The 22534-nt window shown below is 38.3% G+C and overlaps 1 protein-coding gene across 1 annotated transcript in view; it reads right to left on the bottom strand.

Moving 5' to 3' along the window:
- The window catches only part of arid5b (AT-rich interaction domain 5B), a 67867-nt gene that overhangs the window by 12841 nt on the left and 32492 nt on the right, over window positions 1–22534 (bottom strand). Inside the window, exons 5-7 of the mRNA XM_026354143.1 lie at window positions 6900–7063; window positions 5457–5724; window positions 819–871 (exon numbers count right to left, since the gene is read on the bottom strand). Coding sequence (XP_026209928.1) covers window positions 819–871; window positions 5457–5724; window positions 6900–7063 — 485 coding nt within the window. The remainder of the gene's footprint in view (window positions 1–818; window positions 872–5456; window positions 5725–6899; window positions 7064–22534) is intronic.

Here is a 22534-nt window from a genome sequence, read left to right as displayed (position 1 = left end):
ATTTTCTAACATAATAAGCTCTGTTAACATCATGCAGTCAGTTGTTCCTGCTATAACCCCTTATCCCATAACAGATGACGGGCTACAACACACAAAACAAAACTCCAGGCTGCCACAGAGCTAACAAAGCCTCAACATGAAACGTGAGATAATCAGCTGCAGATATGAGGGTTTTAAAAGGATATGAGCCCCAATTATATGAGCTATATCCTGTTTATAGCCTGATCTGGCTGTCTGCGTGGATGACATTATACCAGCTAGCTAATGAAGAAACAGGCATGAGCAATACATTTGACGACTTAACATCAAACATTGACTTCACTTTGGAAACACATTACAAATGAATAGTGAGTCAATAAACGGCAGATGAGGCTGCCAAGTTGAATGCCTCTGCCTCAGTCACTCTTATTTCTGCCTGCATACAGTACATGTGTGCACTCGTGGGTCTATATATGTGCATTTTACTTCATCTCCAACATGGGAAAAAATGAGCGATTTAACCAATTTCCTTTTGACCAGTGGAGAGCGGAGGAACATGTGTTTTCCACTCCAACGGGGTTTTCAAACAACAGCATCATTTTTGCTAAATGTGGCTGTGAGCAAAATTTTCTTCTTGGCAAAATAGTGACTGACCTCAAGGGGCAAAAGGAGGGCACAGAAAAAAAAAGGCAGGGACGGGAGAACGGAGGTAGGCGGGAGAAGGGAGAAGGCGAGAGGAGAGCGAAGACACCAGGAGGAGAAAGAATGGTTATAACAGCAACAAGGGAGGGACTTTAACAAAAGGGAAAGAACATATTGCCACATGTGTGAATACTTACCAACTCATATCCTCCGAGTTTCTGAGCAGCTTGAAACATAGTCCAAAGGTTGACTGTGGGAGACAAAGACAAGGCAGTCAGGAACTCTGGGAAAGGACATGAGCTGAAATGCATGACGTCATATACAGTCATTACACAAGAGAGGGGAGATAAATACAGCGCTGGAAAAAGCATTTAGATACTTTAGTTAAGTAAAAGCAGCGATTCGTAATGCAGAAATTGGCCATTAATACTCTTTCAACCACTGTACTACAACATTAGCAGCAAAATAGTCTCTCTTTATGCAGACTGGCCTCTTCTAAAGTGTTTTATCACTACATTGTTAGATTACTAGAACATGGAAGCAGTTTTTAAATGTGAGGGTTAATTTTACTGCTTTGTACTTCAATCTATAACCATGCGCTATATTTTGCAAGCAGATGATATTTTTTGTAAATAAAATCTAAATCTGTAAAGTAAGAGGCAACAATAGCCGTTAAATTAAATTATAGTCGACATTATTTTCAGTACACACATCATTACAAAAAAGAGTTTAGCAGCAACCCAAACACTGCAAACAGTAGTAAAGTACAGACAGTTGTATACAAAGTTGAATAAAAATATACAGACAGACTAGAAATATATATGAAAGTAATATTTTTATGAGAAAGTCTCAATAAAACATCGTAATTGCATGTTTCTGGCACATTGAAAACAGCTTTTCAACATTTTCACACAATGCAACATTTCTCTTGAGCTGGAAGGATGCAAATGAATATTTGTACAATCACAGCTACAGCATGTGATAAAATATAGCATATGTTTCATCCTGACAAAGAGATTTGTTAACCCTCAGCTGCAGCCTGCAGGTATGAATGAAAACCATTACAAGCATCAAACGCTTGGCAATATGCTCAAACTTCTGTTTGAACTAATGCAAATTCATTTGCATTGATTTCCCCATGCAAATACCCCATGACAGGCCATATCAAAATACACGTCTTGTGTAACATTTTCCTAAAAATAGCCATGTAAGCTTTCAGAAAGGCTTCAAATGGCTGTCTGTCTTTGAAAGAAAATGTTTCCCACAAAGAACCACAAGTTCATTGGGGGAGTTTTTATGCCAATGACATTTGTATTTGCTTTCTGTAACATCATTGTTTAACATTTTTATATGAAGGCCTATAAATAAGAAAAGGAGGCTTCGCCTGGGGAGAAATCCATCAAAATTCAATCTGTGCGTACACAAAGCCTTGCATTTGTCAAAATGACATTTTCCTATCTCCGCATTTGACAGCATTGATTTTTTCCTTCCCTCCTCTCTGCGACCGTCAATGCACGGGGGGAATAACAAAGGGAGCTGGGTAGGTTTTTCTGTTTGAACTGAGCACTCTGGCGTATTGTGCTTTCTGACTGTAGAAACAGAAAGATGGTCTATTTAACTAGCTTGTTATGCATCAACTGTAATTACCACAATAGCACACGGGACTGGGAGGGAACAGAACAGATAAAGGAAATGAGAGAACATTCCTTTTCTTAGATGTCTTGTCATTAGCCATTTCTTTTCTTAATTCCCCTCTATTTGGCAGGGGCAATTATCACTGAGATAAGGATGACAAAACAGGAACACAATGCAGCCTCAATGACACACCGATGGCACGGCAATTAGACAACAAGGCTGAAAGAGGGAGACAAATTGGAACTGATGTTCACAATCACATGCTGATGCCCAAGCACTGATGCACACATGCGTCCACAATAGCCCCCCTCAATACCCCCTTTACCCCCACCCCTATTTATATATTCACAGAGTTACCGGTTAATCTTACAGATCAAGGGCATTGAGAATATTCAATGTAACCACTACTATTCCTGTTTTTTCCTTTCAATCCCTTTTCAGTGCCTCTACTACAACCACAACTTCAATGGCAGCAGCTGTAGAGCAAAGCAAATATTAACCAAGTGATAAAAAATAGAAGGACAGCATTTCGCATGAATGCACTGCAGCCACAGTTTCCCCTCTCCAATTGTGCTGCTCCTCAAACGTAACAGCCAACTATTTTCTGTCATTTCTTGTGATCCAGGTGCAAAGTGTGTCTGCAGTTTTGTATGAATGGGTTAACTGAAGTAATTTAAAGCCACATTTTCTATTATTTAAATAGCCAAGGTCTGTTGACTGGAGCCACTGTTTACTGTATTACATATAAAAAAGAAACTCTGTTACAGCTGAATTTACTAGTTTCATTTTAACATATTACTGACATTTTTATAATGACAGTAAATCAGTAATTTCAGTAGTTTTTGAGCAAATATTGTGAAAAGTCAAACATTCTGTGGTTGCAGCTTTTCGATTGTGAAGATTTGCTGTTCAGTTTTGCAACACATTTGCACTGTCACCTTGGGCTCTTGAAAACTGTCATGAGCATTTTTCACACTTAAATAAATACTTGATTAAGCAACTTGTCAGTTGCAGCCCTTAATACTAATAATCTAGTCATTTGAGATGATAGTAAACTTAATATCTTTGGGTTTTGGACTGTAGATGAAACAAGAAATGTGAATATTGATTTTTGTCTTGGCTAAAATGTGATGTACATTTTTACAACATTGATATTGGTTGATTTCAGCCCTGGAATATATTTTGCCACAACTTCTCCACAAGGTATTTTGATGCTTATGATAGTAGTCAGTGTAAAATATATGTAATTATTAGATAGATGTGGAGTTAAGAGGCCAATTGCACTCAGATCATCACCTTTGCTCTTAGATGTTTAATGCACAAAAACCCTGGAGTGAAATGTGAATTCAGCATGGAGACATATAACAGGCAAACAGGTGTGCACTGTGTAAAAGCAGCAAAATTAAAATTACCATATTTTAAATATGTTATGAGTTCAAAATAAAAGGCAGATTAAATTATCTTTAGTGGTTCGTATCTCTCCGCTAGGCAGTAAATAGTCAGTCGCAGTCTTAATACAATCAGCTAGGAGATGAGGTGGAATATACATAAATAGTCCATGTTAGATTTAGATAAGAGGGTTTTTTTTTTGGAGCTGAATCAAATGGATATTTTTGTGGCCAAGCCAACAAAGCACGGGTAAGTCTGCTAAATCATTCAACCATCTGTTGCTTTGTTAAACTCCAGAGAACTTCATAAAAAGATTATTACTCAAATGCAACTAAAATAACATAATTTCAGTTTCCATTAGAGGAAAGCGAGTTCTTTGATCTTTTAATGCATTTGTAGCGAGTTTAAAGGGAAGAATATGAAAACGGCTCTGATTACATCTAAGGGTTTGTTGTATTAATTATGATGCGTTTTCCTTTTTTTTTTTTCCCCCTCTTCTCTTTACATGTGCTGATGTGTGCTCGCTGCCAAGGACGAAGTTTAAACAGCATGATTTCACCATTTAATGAGGGCCTTGCTTATGATGTTTCTAGTTTTTGAGATTCAAAGCATGCACTGTATGTAAAACAGTTGGCGTTTGGACCTCGACTTTATTTCAAGCTCAAACCAAACAATGCCAACAAAAAGTAAAGTATGTTGGGTATGTAATTCTCCCTGTCTCTCTCTAAGTCTTCCTCACTCCCTCTCTCTATCTCCCTCAACCACAATGACCTATTTAAGCAGCAACGTGTCGGCATGTGTCTTGCCTCAAGATCAAACACATAAAACAAACACATTTTCAGTTTCAAGAGACCAGAGAGCGCCCTTTATGATGTTTATGAGCATGTTTCTTCCCTCTGTCCCGTGCACACAGAGTGCAAGCTAAGCATCTGACCTATATTAGAAATCTTTCATCTTGGGCAGACGTGTTTCCCATACATACAATGTTTTTTTAACACGCTTAGAGGACGTTCTTGGCCTTCACAGGAAACCCTTTTGACAAATGTGAAAAGATATTCCCTCCTTATATAAGTAGACGCCTGCCAAAATGTGCTCTGACAGGAAGCCTCCAGAGTCTTTTACTAACCGCTAGATGTGATTTTTCTCAACACAGACAATTATTCCTTTAGTTTAATATTACTGCAGACTGAACGCTTTTTTTAACATTTAACAGCAGTGTAATTTAGAGATTTTGGGCACAATGCCTCCTGTAGTTGGCAGCCACTTCCACTTCTTCCCCTAAACTGCCCATGTTCTGAATAGTTAGAATAAAATCGGCCTTTGACTTGACTGAAAACGAGCTAGTGCTTTCTCATCTGATCATAACACGGGGCCACCAGATAACATGTGGTTTGAGATGCTGATTAAAATCCACACCGGGATTTTCCCTGTCAATTTTACTCGTGCATGACACACATAGTGCAAGCTTCAAGCTGATATCTAAACTGTGCAGAATATAGCATATCTATTTCCCGTGTTCTGTGCACGTCATGGTTTAGATAATGTGTTTTTCATACTCCGTCCATGGAAATTCTGAACATTTTTGGTCTGTCTGTTTTTACAGGTGTCCTCTGCTTTCACAGTTTTAATCCCCTGTTAGTCGGCTAATGTTCCCCACTGGTGATGCTATGACCTAAATCTCAAAATGAACCTAGAGAAAATATATCCAAACAAACGTAATTGTTAAACCAGCAAGTCTAAACTAGATACTCCACTGTTTAAACATTGCAAGTGAGGCAATGTTTAAAAAGAGAATAAGTCGTCCTACTCACTCTGTTTGAAGCCGAGGAAGGGGATCCTCTCTATGGGCGTGTCTCTTTCTTTCATGTACTTGTAGAGCGACACTAAGAAAGCCTGCTCCTCCGCTCGGGTCTCCTCTGATGTTTCCTCCTCTTTCTTCTCCTCCTTCTCACTCCTCTCCTCCTTCTCCTTCCCTCTCTCCTTCTCCTCAGCTGAGGTTTTCTTGCTGAGGTTGTTGGCCTTATGTTTGGCTGCTGGGGTTATTTTTCCATTGGGTACCGTTTTACAGTTGGGTTTGACCTGCACAGAGCGAGAGAGAGAGAGAGAGAGAGAGAGAGAGAGAGAGCAGAAGAAAGAGTCAGCAGATGTAATTTTAGATGAAAACTGAACCTTTCATAGAGCGTAATTCAAATGATATTGGACAGTTTGGATGACATGTGTTCGGGCTCAGGCACAAACAAATATTCTTGCAGGCCACAGAGGCAGCCTCTCATTGATTATCAGTGGAGCAGCTCTTCTTGTCATCACAGATTAGGCACAGATTAGTTTGACTTTAGCTTCAAGAGAGAATTGCTAATATCGATTTCACTGTCTGAGGTCATAGGAATAACAGCTGCGGAAGCGCTTTTAGGAAGATATTTCCTTCACTTTGTGTATAACAACCAACGTGGGGTAGGGGCTTGATAAACAGAAGTAAAAAAAAAAAAATACAGAATCAATGACACAAAGTCTTTCAAAGACTTAATAAAACACTGTTTGTTTCAAATACAAATATGCCTCAAAATGTCTTAAAGTACCATGAATTTGGTTATAATACTCACAATACTGTCTCTGTAGAGTTCTACACTAGTTTCATGTTGTCCTGTATTTGTTGTATTGAAATGAATATTATGTGGTTGAAAGAAGAGAAAATTCATAAGGCAAAGACAGTCCTGCTCAGTAACTATGCTACCATGACTGATCTGTCAGTGAATATATTAGTCAGATGACTAATCAGTCAACAGACAGAATAATAAATCATAAGTCATTTTTAAAGTAGATATACAAATGATTCTCCAGTTCTTAGTGTGATGTGATGGTGAATTCAGTATTTTGATGTTGTGGACTGTTAACATTGCCTTTTGGAAACTGTAATTAAAATTTAAAAAAATGATTAATTAAATTTTAATTGATAAAATAACAAGTGCATTAATCAATAATGAAAACATCTGCTGCTGAAACTGCATCAGTAGGGACCTTTATTGTTTAATGTATAATACTTGTCGTGTAATGTACTTTATTTCTCAGATAAACATGTACATGAGTGCTCCCTTTCATATTCATTTACATAATTCACTTGTCATTCACATGTCCCCCATCTAATTTATTTTTATTTAATTTAAAGAGCTCTTTATCCGTTTCCTTACCTCCCAGTCTGTATCTGGTCGGCAAATTTCCCCTTGGGAATGAATAACGTCTTTTGTTATTTATCTTACCTTTGTAGTAGTTCTGCTCTCTGGGCTGCAGGGGTCCTGTGCTGCCACTGCTGTTGACCCCTGGCTTGACCCTGATGACCCTTGACCCTGAGCCTGACTCTGGGAGTCCCTCCTCTGAGAAATGGACAGCTTTTTCTTCCGAGGTCGCCCCTTCAGGTTGGGCGCTGAGGGAAAGGAAACAGTGACAATGAGATAACCAATTTAGGTGGAAACACGTGTGCTGATGCAGCACTGTGGGATAAGGTCAACATGTATTTTCCACATCCTGCTGCAAACATTTATTTAAGAGTTTTATTTAAACATCCTAAATTAGAAAAGATGACATATAAAAAAATTTAAAGCCAGAAATGGATTCTCTCTCTGGGAACGTTAACTTTGAGCTGAAAATGACGCTGACAGCAACATTTACCATCAGGGAAAGGAATTTCACAGGCCTGTTAGCCTGTAGCTAATTATTTTTAAACTGGATTAGTGCAACATTCTGCTGAATAGCGTAGTAGGGTGCCAAATTGCTCCAATGTGCTAGTAAACATGATCCTCAAGTTCCCCCTCAGCCTAAAAGAAACAACATTTAAATTCAGACAGATGTAATTTTAAGATTTCACATGAGGGCATCGTTAGCAGTCACGTAGTCAGTATATACTAAAAATGACAGATGCTGGTTAAACCACAAGCCCACAAAAGGGAGGACATTTTAAACAAATAGCTTCTGCTAAGAGAAATATTTGACGCAGATGCAACAAAAACACAGAGCTTGTATGTGTTACCCATTACAAAAACATATATATTAGTATTATAATGATCATTGCTGTTTTTCAAATAAAGATTACATTATACTATACTGATTATCATATCATCTCTGTGTTTTGTTTCTCTCCGTTTAGCCTGCTCATGTCTTAAAGCTGACTGTTGTTAATTAAAAACATATGAACCTGCCTGATTACATTACACACATAATAACGTCTTTTGTACATCCGCATTTATGTCAACCTGCAACTGTAATGTAACTTCTTGGCAGAGTGCCTTGCCTTCACACAGCAACACAAACAGAGATAAGCTCAAAGGAGACAGAAAGAAAAAGAGAGAAACTTCAAATAATCCAAGTTCAGTCACGTATTACACAGCATCAACATCCTTTCTTTCCATCTGCAATGACAATTAAGTCACATACCAGGTTGTTCTCTGCCAAAAGAACCCTGTGATTATTTTTGTCGGATCAAATTCCCATCAAGAAAATGTTACAATAACACTGTAGCTGAGTAAAACTAAGAGGCAGTCATTAAAGAGGGTAAAATGATCACAACTCAGCAACCTATCACTTCATGTTGTTATTTTCACAACCACTACGCTGTGGAGAAACAGCCCAGGGAAAATTCCAAGGGCATTTGTTGTGCATTTGTCATCCCTTTGGCACTAAAAAACAAGTTTTCAACACTGTAATCTTTACTTAGAAAGCACTGGGTGTGTTTCTCCCTTCAGTGTTTTCTTACTCTGCTGCTCACTCTGCCTCATGTTCAAGTTACTCATTAATGCAGAGAAATGACATAAACCCTATTTGTTTGTTTATGTTTGTTTTGAACGAACAGATTCACTAGCGGCTAATGCCTGAGCTGCTTTCGTCAATTTGGTTTCTATAAAAAATACATCTGTGATAAAAAAAAAAAAGTCACACATAATAAATAAATATAAATGAACTGCACTTTTAAACGAGATCACATCTAAAGAAAACTAAGTGATAACTACATGACAGCATGTACAGCCATACAAAAACAAACATAATGAGACAGATGACTGGTTTGACTCGTAAGACATTTATTTTCACTTTTAAAACAGGCTTAAATAGCACCACCCCCTCCCTCCCTCCCTCCCTGACACCCTACACTCAGTTACATAACCTGCCTGTCTGTTTACATTTTTCATCAGGTTAAATAGTGCTGTGTAAGAAAATGCTGCAATTACAGCCAAGTCCTGCTGCATAACACATGGTGGCACAACAGTATAAATTCAGTGACTTATTGATAAGATCTGATGCAGTTCAAACAACCTGGGTTGCTATCAATGTAAACTCAGGTCAAACGGTACATTCATGTATTTTTGTAAGCATACACAAGCTGGCACACAAGATCAAGGGCAAGCAATATTTCTGTGCTGCAGGAGTTGTGCAGAACTGCTGATCTGATCTCATTGTGGCCGAGTTGCATAAGAGAGGAATCATCAGCTTTAGAGCAACACAAAGGAAATCAAACATGGACTGACTGTGAAGATTGATTTTCGAGAACGGAAACATAAACATTTTTAGTCCGTAAAAACAGAGGTAGCATCACAAGATAATGATTTTACAGCACCCTGGGAGATGTGATATTTTTACCACTCTGTGGGCCTTAAGTGTTTTTGTCAGCGTACTAGAAAAGAAACAGATTATTTAAGTATACATGATACTTCCCTCAACAAAGCAAAAATGGGCACTGCAGCCATACACCACAAACGGCTGCTGACCAAGCTGCCAAGTTCCTGTTTGCTTCTATCGAGTTACTTATTTCTCATCTGTGGCTTTCAGCTTATCTGGGGTGTTGATATGACTCAGAGTTGTGTCTTAAGTGACCAGAGGACTCTTGCATAGTCCTTCACAGAACCAAGAGGGCATATTGTGCATGCACACACAAAATCACACAGCCTGAACGCACCAACACACATGCACAAACTGCAGTTAAAATGTGGAACAGTAGTGAACAGCACACACACACAGTACTGTATATATAAATATATATATATTTATATATACACACACAGGTAAGGGGTATTCCCTGGGGGGTGAATCCATCATGTCTTGTCACAGAGCACAACCGTGAGCCATGGAAGTCGTGCCAACTTCAGCGGTGAGATGCACAGCCTGACAAGTTGATCTCCAGCCGAACACTCTCAGCTCTTAACAGCTTTACAACGCGGATTTGTCTAATAATTTCTACCCCCTCAGATTCAATTAAATGCAGCCCTAATACCTCTGTTTCTATTCAGTTGCCATTCAGCTGATGTCAATGATAATGAAAAACTCATTAGAGACAGCACAGGAAGGGTTCTGATGGTTCTATGCATCAATAGAGTAGAGCCACAGGGAACCACAATAAAATGAACTGATTGATTGAGAGGCTGCTGGGAATGAAGACACATATCAAACCAACTGGAGAATTCAACTGATGGATGTCTCAGTTGATAACACTCAGAAAATTGACTGAAAAAAGCTCAATATCTACATGTGTTCAATTAATGATCATCTTTTTAAAGAAGGGCAGACAAATGATCGCTCTGATGGTGCACTTCTTTTTTATTTGATTGATCAACCATAATTAAGCACTCTGGGATAAAAGATTACTGTGATGTACATACTTTGGTAAATTAGCAGCCAATTCATCCTTCTATTTAGCACTTTGGAATAAACCTTATGACTGACATAAAGTGGCATATCTACAGATGTGTGCAGTAGTTGTACCAATATATCAGCTCTTAACAGCATCAGCTGCAATTTGCATTTAGTGCCAATTAGCAGATTTTTGCGTGCTAACGTGCTAAATTAACATCACCACTCATCATGTTAGCATTGGTATTGTGAGAATGGTAGCTTGGTAACATAAGTATTTATCCAAACCCAGAAATCAGAGTGCAAGGACTGTTATTTTGCAGCGTTATCATATTGTGAAATGTGCAATGAGGATGTTCTGATATTGATAATTAATTTTATGGATTTTTACAAAGGTCAAGTTAAAATTTATCAAGCTGTTAAGAAAAGTTGTTAATGACAACCAGCACAACTCTGCTGAGCTCAATAAATAGAATTTAGTCAATTAAATTAATTAAATTAATTGTTAATCTACAAGCGCAATAATTGTTCTGACTCATCAGATGCGAAATAGTTGCATCTAAGAGCTTTCATCCCCCAGACAAACCGTGACTGACTATGAATCTCCCATCTGCACTTTGATGAAACAAAACTCCCACTCACGTCTTTACTCAAACTCCTAATTCTACAGTTTAACTTCAACTTCCTCTCACCATAATGAGGTCCAAGTTCAAACAAAGAGGTGACGAAGGGGGAGGAGGATGAGTGAGGCATGACTAGAACAAGCAGTGGAAGGTGAAAAACATGTTTTGACATATTTTGTTGTCTCTTGGTTGCAAATTCACTAAAGGCCTTACACCCACTCAGCAATTATCAGAATAGCTCGCAGCCAAAGGTAACATCCATGTTGCAATACATGGCCTTGTCTGTACAGTACAGTATGTCCCTGAGGACAGAACAGAATACAATATAGTACAAGTTTGTCATAATAATTTACCTTCTACATAAACAAGTAATGTCTCAATAAGATTATGGGAGCCTGAAATGGTAACACATAAACAGAGAAGATACACTGTTAATAAATGTTGAAACACAAACCAGAGCTTTTGAGCAAAGCGGGACGTAGAGTTACTTTCCAGCTCTGTTGTAATCCATGTGATTCATTCAGTCAGTCTGAAGTCAGTCCTTGACTGTGCGCTAACGACTTCAATGATTTTTAACACATTGTAAAGTCATCTGTAAAACATCCTGCAAGTGCATCTGGACAGGTGAGAAGGGATCTTCCCCTGGGATACATTTGTAAATGAAATTGCACCTGTGAATACGCCCACACACAGACAAAGAAGGTTACTAAGGTCTGGCATACAGGGTTGCAATGGTACGTTGGAAATTTATAGCCACTCATGAAAATAAAGCACAATGACAGACAGTAGCCTATTTAAACTCACTCACTAAGCAGATGCATTTCATCTATACGAAACCGTATCTCCAAAATGAAGCAACAGTTCTGCAGAAAAGAGGAACCTTTTAGATGGAAAACAGAAGCAGAGTTCTGCAACTCAAATTAGAATTAAACTGAATAAAACAGAATTAAATAGAATATGATTCATGAGGAACAATAATGCCACCTCAGACTGCAAAAAAAAAAGTATGAGAGTAAATAAAACCTAACAAATAATGAATAAAACATGACAAATCATGATACAAAACACCCCCTGATACAACTCATGAGACACACACTTTAATCTGTAGAGCAGCAGAGCATTAAATGTGTGATCATTGAAGTAATATTACACTTTGGTGGAACATTTTAACTCCACTGGAGGCACAGGGATGTGACAAGGGAGGCTCTAAAGCAGCAAGGCAACAGTATCAGAGAGAATATAAAAAAGGCAGCAATGACTGATTCCTCAGCCAGCAGTGACAGGCGATGGCGCATCTTCACTATACATCAAATATCTCAGAGGTTGGAGAGATTTCAAGTATTTCTCCTCAAGGACGTCATGTTTCTGACCACAGTTTAGGGAGGTGACTGGAAATTTCTGTTTTAGTTTCTGTTTTATTAAGAAACATGTCTGAGCTAATGTTTCTTTCTCAAGCTCATTTCTAAGGAAATATCTTGTCTAATGTTGTCATAGTAGGCTGAGTTTATGAAACACATATTTCATACTGTGCAATAGCATTTTCTTGCACAAACGTGCCAGAACCTTTATTTTTATCTTTGTTTAATTACTGATATTTTCATGCATTTGCATTTATAACACATACTGCACATTTAAGCCACGGTGCTAATAGTTTTGTTATATTTATGGAAGACACAAAGACTGATGTCACTGTTTATATTTTCTAGTTTAACTAGAAAACCACTACAAACTTCAATGTGTCTCTGGCACAGCTGAAATAAAAACTACACAACTGTTGATTATCCACATGTTAAGTAGAGAGTACAAAGGACTTCCTCCTTGTTGACTGCATCCACCGTCATTCTTCACATACTAATATCAGGCATTTTGTACATGCATATAATTCACACTTTGTCAAACCTGACAGCAGAGTTATTCCTCTGTTCCTGTGCTTGAGGCAAGTTTGTGAGCAGAGCCATTTGAGAGACACTGACGGAACAAAAAAATTGTAATGAACAGTAATACTTCAAGGATCTTTATCACTGCAATCATCAAAAATTACACAATGCTCCCACAGAGTGAGACAGAGTGTGTGGGTGGACAAAGTGCACTGTTGTTATTAATCATCAAAACGTAGGTTGATAGATGATTCAAGTGTTAATTAATTTCTCATAATTACACAGAGGGAGATCATCATTGATAAACTGCACAACATTTCACAGCAGAATGTAAGAGTACAATGATTCATATTGGGTCAACCTCGGGGGGATTTAACATCAGTAATACTAAAATATTTCACTGGGGTTGTTTTCTTGCTTGTTTTCACTTATGAATGCAGCTGAAAGATAAGAAGATTTCTATACACAACCCTGGCTGAGAGCTATTCTGCATTTAATGAGGGAAACATTTGGCTGCTTCTTAGGCATGACAGCGGATACTAGTTACTGTTATTACACAAACACGTGCAAGTTTTGCCAGGGCTTCAACAACTACCTCGTCCTCCGATATAACATAACGCAAAGGGAGAGAAGGAGGATAGAGAAGGAACTGATTCACAGGGGTGGAGAGTAAAATCAGCAAGAAGAAGAAGAAGAAGAAGAAGAAGAAGAAGAAGAAGAAGAAGAAGAAGAAGAAGAAGAGGGGCAATTTTAAAATTTTCACCAGCGTTCAGAGTCAGTGAACAGTGGTGTGTTTTGAAGAGAGCGCCTGTATCAGGAACTGTTGTCCTGACACACACACACACACACACACACACACACACACACACACAAAACACTGTAATACAAGAGCATGCGCGCGAGTAAGTCAGGGATTAGTCCAGCTTGTTACTTAAAGAGCTGTAACAACAGTCTTCTGAGGTGCAGCTGACTCATCCACAGGTCGTCAACAGCTTCTCATAGACAGACCTTTCTTTTTAATGACACAACACTTTATTTACTGAGCACTGTGCTTCAACCTCTCTTTTAAAATCATGATGCAAAGTCAAATCAACCAAGATTAATAAAACAAATTACATTTCATTTTTGTTTTTCCACACCTCAAAAACCTAATTCCTGTTTTGAGATAGTTATCTCTTGGATTCGTTCCTTCTCTCTAATTCAGTGAAGTGGGTGGAATTTTGCTTGTGATGCCCACAGCGTTAAAAAATGCATTTAAGTGCACTAATGAATTCTTTTAGTGACGCAGTGGAAGAAGCAGAAATATGGACATATTATCACCTTATAAAATAGTTATGGGGAAGTGTTAGTAAAATAAATGCCAGTAGGAACAGAGCAACAGCAGCATTTAATTGTTGTTGTGTAAGTTAAATGCTCATTCTTCTTCTCGCTCTGCTTTGGTCTCAGGGATTCGCTGATTAGCTGCTAAACGCTGCTCTTCTGTTCACTTACTAGCTGCTAACATTGTCTGTTTGCTGTTTAATGCGAGGCAGGCAGGTGTACAGAGGGGTTAACAGACGCATCTCGACATTGAGTTGGATCAGATTTGTAAGTCAGAAGTAAAACAGAACAATAAAACAGATATTATCCTTCCACTTCACTGAGGATTATACAGAGTAGCAGAGACAACAAGAAATTATTATGGGGTGGAAACACAACCCCGTAAATAAATTAACCAAAACTATTGGCATGATTAAATTCTTTAATAATCCTCAAGAACGCTACGCTTTTTTTAAATCCTTGAAGTCAAATTCACTAATGGACACCCTGAATGTATAAATAAACTCCTCAAAGACAAGAATGCATGTGAGATTTTCTGGTCTGGGGAGTTTCTCACCAGATCTCCTGTCCTTGTTGCAAAAGCTCTGACACCTCGTTCCACTCTATTTCCCAAACCCATCATTTCTTACACAAATACTGCATTATTTCAGCTACAGTCTGTTTTTATTTTCCTCAAAGATGATTCCCTTTAGCTGGCTGACTGACAGCTGTGTGTGCATGCATCATTATCTCCTTCACAGAGCCTGTCTGTTGCCGTAGCCTGTGGCAGACCTCAATCGCACAGTATTAGAAATGACTTTGGTTTTGCTTGCTGCAGGTGTGCCACACATTACATGAACCAGTATATGTGAACTAGTTCTCCTGCCCAACTGCAACTACAGACATGTAAAGTCAGCTGCTAATAGGTAAGTAATTTGATTTGGCTAACAGAATAATGAGTGAGAGAGTGTTTCTGATAATGTTCCTATTCCTGGAAGCATAGGTCATGGAGGCCAATTAATTGTTAGGATAAACAAAGTGGATGTAAGTGTACCTGAACCTCCTGCACACTGTCTGAGCTCAGGCATGTTTTCATAATTAAGAGATTTTTTTATAGGGAAAACAGCATAATAAAAGCTAACAACGAATACTAACTCACGTCAATCTATAATTTGGAGTTTGGCTGAGGTTTAAAATGCTGGTCAGGTCTGAAGCCTGAGGTTTCAGCATACAGTCAGGTAATAAGATGCAGAATGGAAGGTCTATGCTAATGCCTGAACAGATGCGCAGTAGATAAATCATGTTTAGAGATTGATGTCCTCCTCTATGGCCTCTGTGAATATAACAAGATTGCTACCAATTGCAGTCAAATATGAGTTTTATGCCTAAAAACACATTGCATAATAATATACTGCATGCATGGATGTGGAATAAAGAGTCTCGCTTGCCATTTTAACCTACAGTCCACCGCACCGGCTATTATCTGGTGTTTATATTGTAATATGTGACCATACTGTAAAAATGCTCCTCTTTGTGTTAATCCTAACAATTTGTCAAATTTAAACCCAGCAGCACCGGGAGGAACACATCAATTCAAAGTGAAATCAATTCTGCCCCTCCCTCCTCTGCGTCTTTTTGAGTTTCTCCCACTCTCCTGCTTCTCCTATCTATTTCTCTTCCCTTTCTGTAATAACTATGTGAGCGGCGGCAAATGTAATTACAAAGGGGTGGGGTTGGGGAGGGGTGGGGGGGTTGCTATGCATCCACAACAAAATGCAACATTAAAAAGCTATTATCAGAAAAGGGAACATTTTGGCAGATATATGGCGGAGGGCAGCTTCCACCATATGTTTGTGGAGACGGGGACAACAAGTCAGGTAGTAATTATCAATCATCATCAGGGGAACCTGTCAAAACGCTAGGCCGGGCACGCTCTGACTAGCGTTGCCATGGAGACAAGCCCACATCCAAGCAAGTGTGTGTTTACACAGTCATTTAAAATACTCTTTTACCTTTTTATTTTTTTACCCTGTACTTATAAAATGATGTAAATCGTTCTTTTACCTTTTGGAGCCATGAGCACTGTAAAAAATGTATGTGTGTGTGTGTGTGTGTGTGTGTGTGTGTGTGTGTGTGTGTGTGTGTGTGTGTGTGTGTGTGTGTGTGTGTGTGTGTGCGCGAGGGGGAACTTCCTGCCAAGCCATAGAAGGGAAAGAGATTTTCAGGGATAAAATTGAGGATAATTTTGTTGAGGTTGAGGTTTATGGCTTTGGTTTTCTTGCCTTCAGGATCAGGCACGTTAGGGGTTTCAATTAGCAGATGGATATGTAAATGGAATATTCTCACCATAGTACTATAATATTAAGACAAATGTGTGCATGTGTGTGTAAATGTGCACATACATAATGTATTTGCCAGTAATGAGCTCATTTCTGTGACCGTACTCTCGCTGTACACAGACTCTCCATTCACACTGTCATTGTGAATATTCCTCAGCTGCGGTAAGAGGAAATTCTCCAAACCATCATGACTTTGTCAGTTTCAATTTTACATATTCTTTTTTCGTTTTTGCATAGCCCACTTCTGATTCTCTTTCACATACACCAGATGCCTTCAAATCAAATTTCACTCCTTGCCATACGGAGGGATTCAGTGTAGTAACATTTCCAGTGTACAATAAGTGTGACTGTTTTTTCAGCTAATCACACATGAGAAATGTTTCTGGAGCCTTTCCAAATGTTTCTAACGACAATGGTGCTTTCACATGACAATTTATTTCCATGTGACCACAATCCATTACCCTTCCAGGAATCAGGATTATTTTCAGTTTAAGCAAGCTCTAAAAATTAAATACATAAGCGAGTAAATATGAAAGCAATATAAGGGGAAACTGGTAAAATGTTCCTGCTTTATTATTGCAGTCATTTGGAAAAAAAGGGTACTGTTCTTAATTCATTATTTGTGCGCCGTTGTGCATGCTCCCCCTGGGGAGAAGCAACATTACTCTTTCATCAGATCAAATGAAGCGAAGCCGTGCCGTTCCAGGAAGAGCCAATTAAACTGTTCAAAGAAGTTTATTATTGCGACGGATTATAAAATCATTCTCATCGGATTCATTGGGGTGTGTGTTTCGACAGTGGTGTGAATGTGTGTACTTTACCACTGCGCAAACTCATAAAGGCTGTTGACTCAAGCTTTCCATTTACAAAGTAAATAGAAAATTATGGTACGTTGTCACAGTGTTACATGTTTTACAAGTGAAATTTCACAAACCTAATTTATAGTCAAAATGAGCTGTAATTACAGGGAGAAAATGGTTCCTTCAAATATCTTCCCTCAGTCCCTCCTGTTTTCTTTCTTTGTTTCATTCTGTCCACCTCATGTGATTGTCTCATGATGGCAGCATTGCCTGTTAAGTACTTATGAATACACATCACATTTGAGACAAGGCTGGGTTTGATCTTAACCCAGATCCACACCCACACACACACACACACACTGAGAAGTGTAATGAACTCTGACCCTGAGGAACGTAATAATATCGCTCATTATTTAGCTCAACACACACACACACACACACACACACACACACGAACAGTGCAATTACTCAGGAAAAAAACAATTTAGTGTTTGTTAAAGTCCAACAAAGGCACAATATGCCTGTGTGTATTTAATCTGTAATAACTCACAGCACTGCTCTGCTGTCAAGACAAAAATAAAACAAATGCGCTACAACACAATAAAGTTGTAAATATCTGACAAGTGAACATGTTACTTTTCAGCTTTTGCTTGTACCCAAGTGTTGGCAAGTAGCTTTTAATGGCTATTGTTCCAGCAGAGGAAATTAAAAAATAAATCCCGTTTTGGAAAGAACTGTTAAGAGCACGCAGAGGGACTGTCCCAAATACACACCCCACTGTTCCAAGAGTGCCAAATGTAAAACAGAGTCAAAGTTACATAACGTGCAGGATTTGCTAAGAACGGGATAACCTTCAAACGCTTCCACATCATTGATACTGACAGACTGCAGCAACAACTCAGTAGGACTGGAGCTTTAAAAAATACAGTATTTCAATTTGGCTTTTGGAAAGAGAGAGAGAGAGAGAGAGAAGGGGAGATAGGAGGAGGGAGGCAGGGAAAGGGGGAGAGAGAAAGGGAGGGAGAGATGAAAGGGAGCAGTGGATAAGCTTCAAGGCTTATCCTATTCATTACTGGAGAAAAAAAATCATCGACCTATAAATAAATGAATGCTAGGATAAACATAAGGTCCATACATCAATAAAACATATGTATTCTAATACATCACGCTCTAGTTACACTTGATAGGATTGAGTCGGCCAATGAGCCCAATCATGGGGACTTTATCATTTTGAAAAGCTACACAGCAATAAGCTGTGGTGATTATAAATAATCACCGTTCCCCGTAACAAAATAGGCCAATGGATACTTTTATCTTTCTGGTCATTTTTTTCATGTTTTTGCTGTATGCTAATGTTCTGTATTTAAGTGAGTCAAAAAAAAAACTACAAATTAGAATAGAAAATACAACAAGCTATGTTCTGTTCTCTGTATTCTCTGTTTTTCATTAGGAGTAAAGGGAAGTAGGAAAGTAGCTGCATATAAATAAGTAACAGTGTTGTAAACAAGTGTCTAAAGCAGCTGCCAGCAGTGACACCATTTAAGTGGACATTCGCTTTTCCAAGAAATGTCTGTGTTACACTGAAAAGTAACAGGAAACATAAATCACAGCCACCACATACACTATAATCCTCACTTTGCTACCGTCGTGTATCAGCACTCTTAACAATGATTTTCTTGTTTTGTTTTTTTTTTTTTTTTTATATTTTTGACGTCACTTAAGTTACACAAGCTCTTTTCAGTAACAACAACCGGCAACAAGCCTCTACCTGCTGCCGTACAAGGCTACAAAGCAGCATTCATGAGCTGCACAAGCCTCACTGACAGAGACAGACTCTGTAAACAGCGTCTACAGTTACACTGATGACTCAGACATGTTCAGTCTAGGTTGCAACATGCTGTTTGTTAATTTTTATTAGAGACATTCACTAGTTGTATTGCAACCTACATCTGGGATATTGTGAAAATACTCCTTTCAGTATGTAATGATTTATAACCTAACATGTCTTAAATCATGTAAATATAATGTTGCCTGATTCGAAGCAACACTATTACAACAGAGTGACTCCACATTTGAAAAGAGTATTAACAGAATAATCAACTGAGCTATTATGAATGAGGTCAAGCTGAAGTAATTAATTATATTCACATTTATCAGAGTTTATCACTCATGACATAGGAGGACAAGTTTCAGACGCGATGAAGATATTTATTTTCTGCGTGATGTTAATTAACTATAAAGCTTTTTTTTTTTTTTGTTGGATTGATTTCAAACCTTCCAGGAAACCATCATCTTGTCACAACATGTGTTTTAGGTCTTAATGTATACTAAACATTTCATCACCTTTGGAAGTTTCATGCAAGAGCCAGAAAACTGCCTTGGTGCGTTCAAGGACACTCAGACATCTGATAACTGTGTGTTTGCCAACAAACAGATCCACTGTATTCATGAGCTTCAATGTGTTGACAGAAAACGATACCCTGGAGAAAACCACATATGTAATATGATAATGTGAATCTGCTTGTTACTTTCATATAAAATATTACCTGTTTGGGTGAAATGGAAACTTGGATGTCGGAGGGTCCTTAAATGCAGCAACAGGAAGATATTTTAACTAAAATGAGGAGTTTACTTTCTGATCTATTTATTTTTTTATGTTTAATTAATGTCCAATTACAGCAATTACAGCTTATTAGACAAAATAACAAGTAAAATTATAATCAATATAATTAAATACAAACTGAAATAACTGTTTATCCAAAAATATGTTTGGACATTACAATATTTTTTCAGCTGCTGTCTTTCTATCTGCAGGCTGCAGGCACTTCCTCCAACCATCAGAGGGCCAGGAGTAGTTTGCATGCAGCCTGTAGGGCACAACACAGGCACAGGGGGAATAAAAAAAAATACACACTTCTTCCATTAACCATACTGTTGTGTGTGCACGGTAACAAATGAAGGTGTGTAAGACAAGAGTCATAATATTTTTATTGACTCCTGTCTTCTTTCATCTCACCGGTTTAAATAAACCGGTTTAAAAAGAGTTTAGTCTTTGAAACTAAATGTAATTTGCATTGAATAAAACATATCACCTCAATGGTACAATCCTTTATCTTAAGTGAAGGTATACCTGGGTGTTCTTTCTTCATCTACTAGTCAATTATCCCTGATCAGCACTGCTCCTCTGAGAAACCTTTGCACTTTATATAACAGGGCCAGACATCTGAAAAGCTTCTCGCCAGAGGCTTATTTACAGTATCTGTCTGTGCTGTTTGCTAAAAACAGATAAGCAGCAATACAGAGAAATATGTGCAGAGCTGGTGTGTTGCCGATGACATAATAGGGATAATCAGGAAGATTGTGCCTTATTCAGCCCAGAAGTCATGCTAATGCTGCTGATGCCGGTGGAAGAAAGTGCTTTTACTTTAAATAGCACTGTGGCATCAATCTGCCTGCACATACAAGGTACTGCTATAAATACGACACATCTTGCTCATTGTGTGTTGAGGCTAGTTATATAGCATGGCATGTTAGATCTGTATAAAAGTGTAACATGCATCCTTTTATAGATAAGTAAAGACATGACTACTTATCTAGCCATACACCAAATGATCAGCTCATGTTATATACAGTCCATGTCTTGATTATGAAATCTGACTTACACAACTATAACATGCACTCTTTTCTCCTCTCCTAAGGCATCTGTTTACCATGACATATGGAAGATAAAAAATTCATGGGTTGGTGGTTAACACAAATCTGCAGAGGAGATGGGAAAACATGCGCTTAGCAAGCAATTCGCCTATTGCATTAACAGACGGAGCTGTCATGGGACGATATTGGCGTATGCATATTTCATCCGATCTGATTTCATGTTTAAAGAGAAGGCAAGAAAGTGGTTCAAGTTGTGGAAACAATTACATCATGCTGTATGCTCATCTGGTGACCCAACCCAATCAAGCAAGCAGGACTGGATGTTTTCTTTCTATCTCAAAGTGCAAGTTCAAGTTTTCAGCATGTTTACTGCCATAAGGGACTTTTCATTTTGTCATCGCTTCTTCTTCTAATCCTGGATATTTTAATATCAGGTGTCATTCAGGAACAAGAGGAGGCTATTTCCTCTGTTAAACATAGATGCAGCTATATCTGACTCTCATAAATACACACAAAGCTCAACCAATTCCAGCCACACATGCACCAAACTAGTACACATTCACCACAGTACAGAAATAGACTCTAAATTCTGTTTGTGATCAGTGCATCTGGACAATGTTAATGTACTGAAGCAATAAATTGTTTTTTTTATACTCCTCCCACCCTGGAGGATTATAAAAAAGGGTTCCAAAGGATTTTGCTGAAAATGTTTCTTTTTAATAAAAATCAAACCAGCACTGAGTGATAGATATTTCCAAAAAAAAAAAGAAGCATGAAATGTACAGTTTCTGTGCCAAAGAAAGAAACCTGGGGAATATAGGACAAATGAGAAAGAGCAAGAGAAGGAGGGGGAAGATTTGTCTCAACTGCTTTGCCTCAAACATGATTGCCTCACTAACTTTCAAAATACTGTTGATTTAAGCAATGTGCACACAAGGAGTGTAAGGTTTCTGAAGGGGTGGAAGAAGGAGGGAGGGAGGAGGGAGGGAGGGAGGAGGTCAGCAGTTTGAAAGCATAACTTTGGAATCAGAGAAAATGGGAAAAATGTTGGTCATAATATTTTTTCAAAGCCCCTAAAAGAAAACCTCTTAAAAACATCAGAACCATACCGAGGCCAAAGCATCCCACAGGTGGATCGGTGTGTTTTAAGGTTTTAAGAGGCGCCCAAAAGAGTAGCTGTCAAGACGCAGCGAAGCTCTATGATGTACATCTTGTTTAACTATATTATATACAGCACCTCTCGAGCTGGAAAATATTTATGTTATTGCTTTGTAAAACATGCACTAGTCCTGCCAAGTGAGTGTGTGTAATAACTGCACCGTGACAGCTAATAACAAAACCTTGAACCTTGTCGTCTGCCATTCAGTGCAAAGACCTTGCCTACTCAAACTATTTCTGGCTTTTTCTCACAGCAGAGGAGCCTCACGAGTTGCCAGTGTTATTATACTGTAGTACAGTAGAATATGTAACACATTCTTTTATTCTTAGCTTTATATAAGAGCTTGTTTTTTTTTTTTGGTTCATTACGTCATTGTGCACACAAGAACATTTGTACCAGTGAGATCTTCTATTTCCTTTGCTGCAAATGTGCTGCAGTAATATTACATTCCTCCTGGCAAGAAATTAAATTGGGGACACGAAGTAGCATGGGTATAATCAATCCATGCTGGCAGAGAATGCATGATAAT

Source organism: Anabas testudineus, chromosome 15 (assembly GCF_900324465.2).
Source record: "Anabas testudineus chromosome 15, fAnaTes1.2, whole genome shotgun sequence".
Lineage (NCBI taxonomy): Eukaryota > Metazoa > Chordata > Actinopteri > Anabantiformes > Anabantidae > Anabas > Anabas testudineus.
Note: the sequence above shows the minus strand (reverse complement) of the source record. Positions and strands in the feature narration are given on the sequence as shown.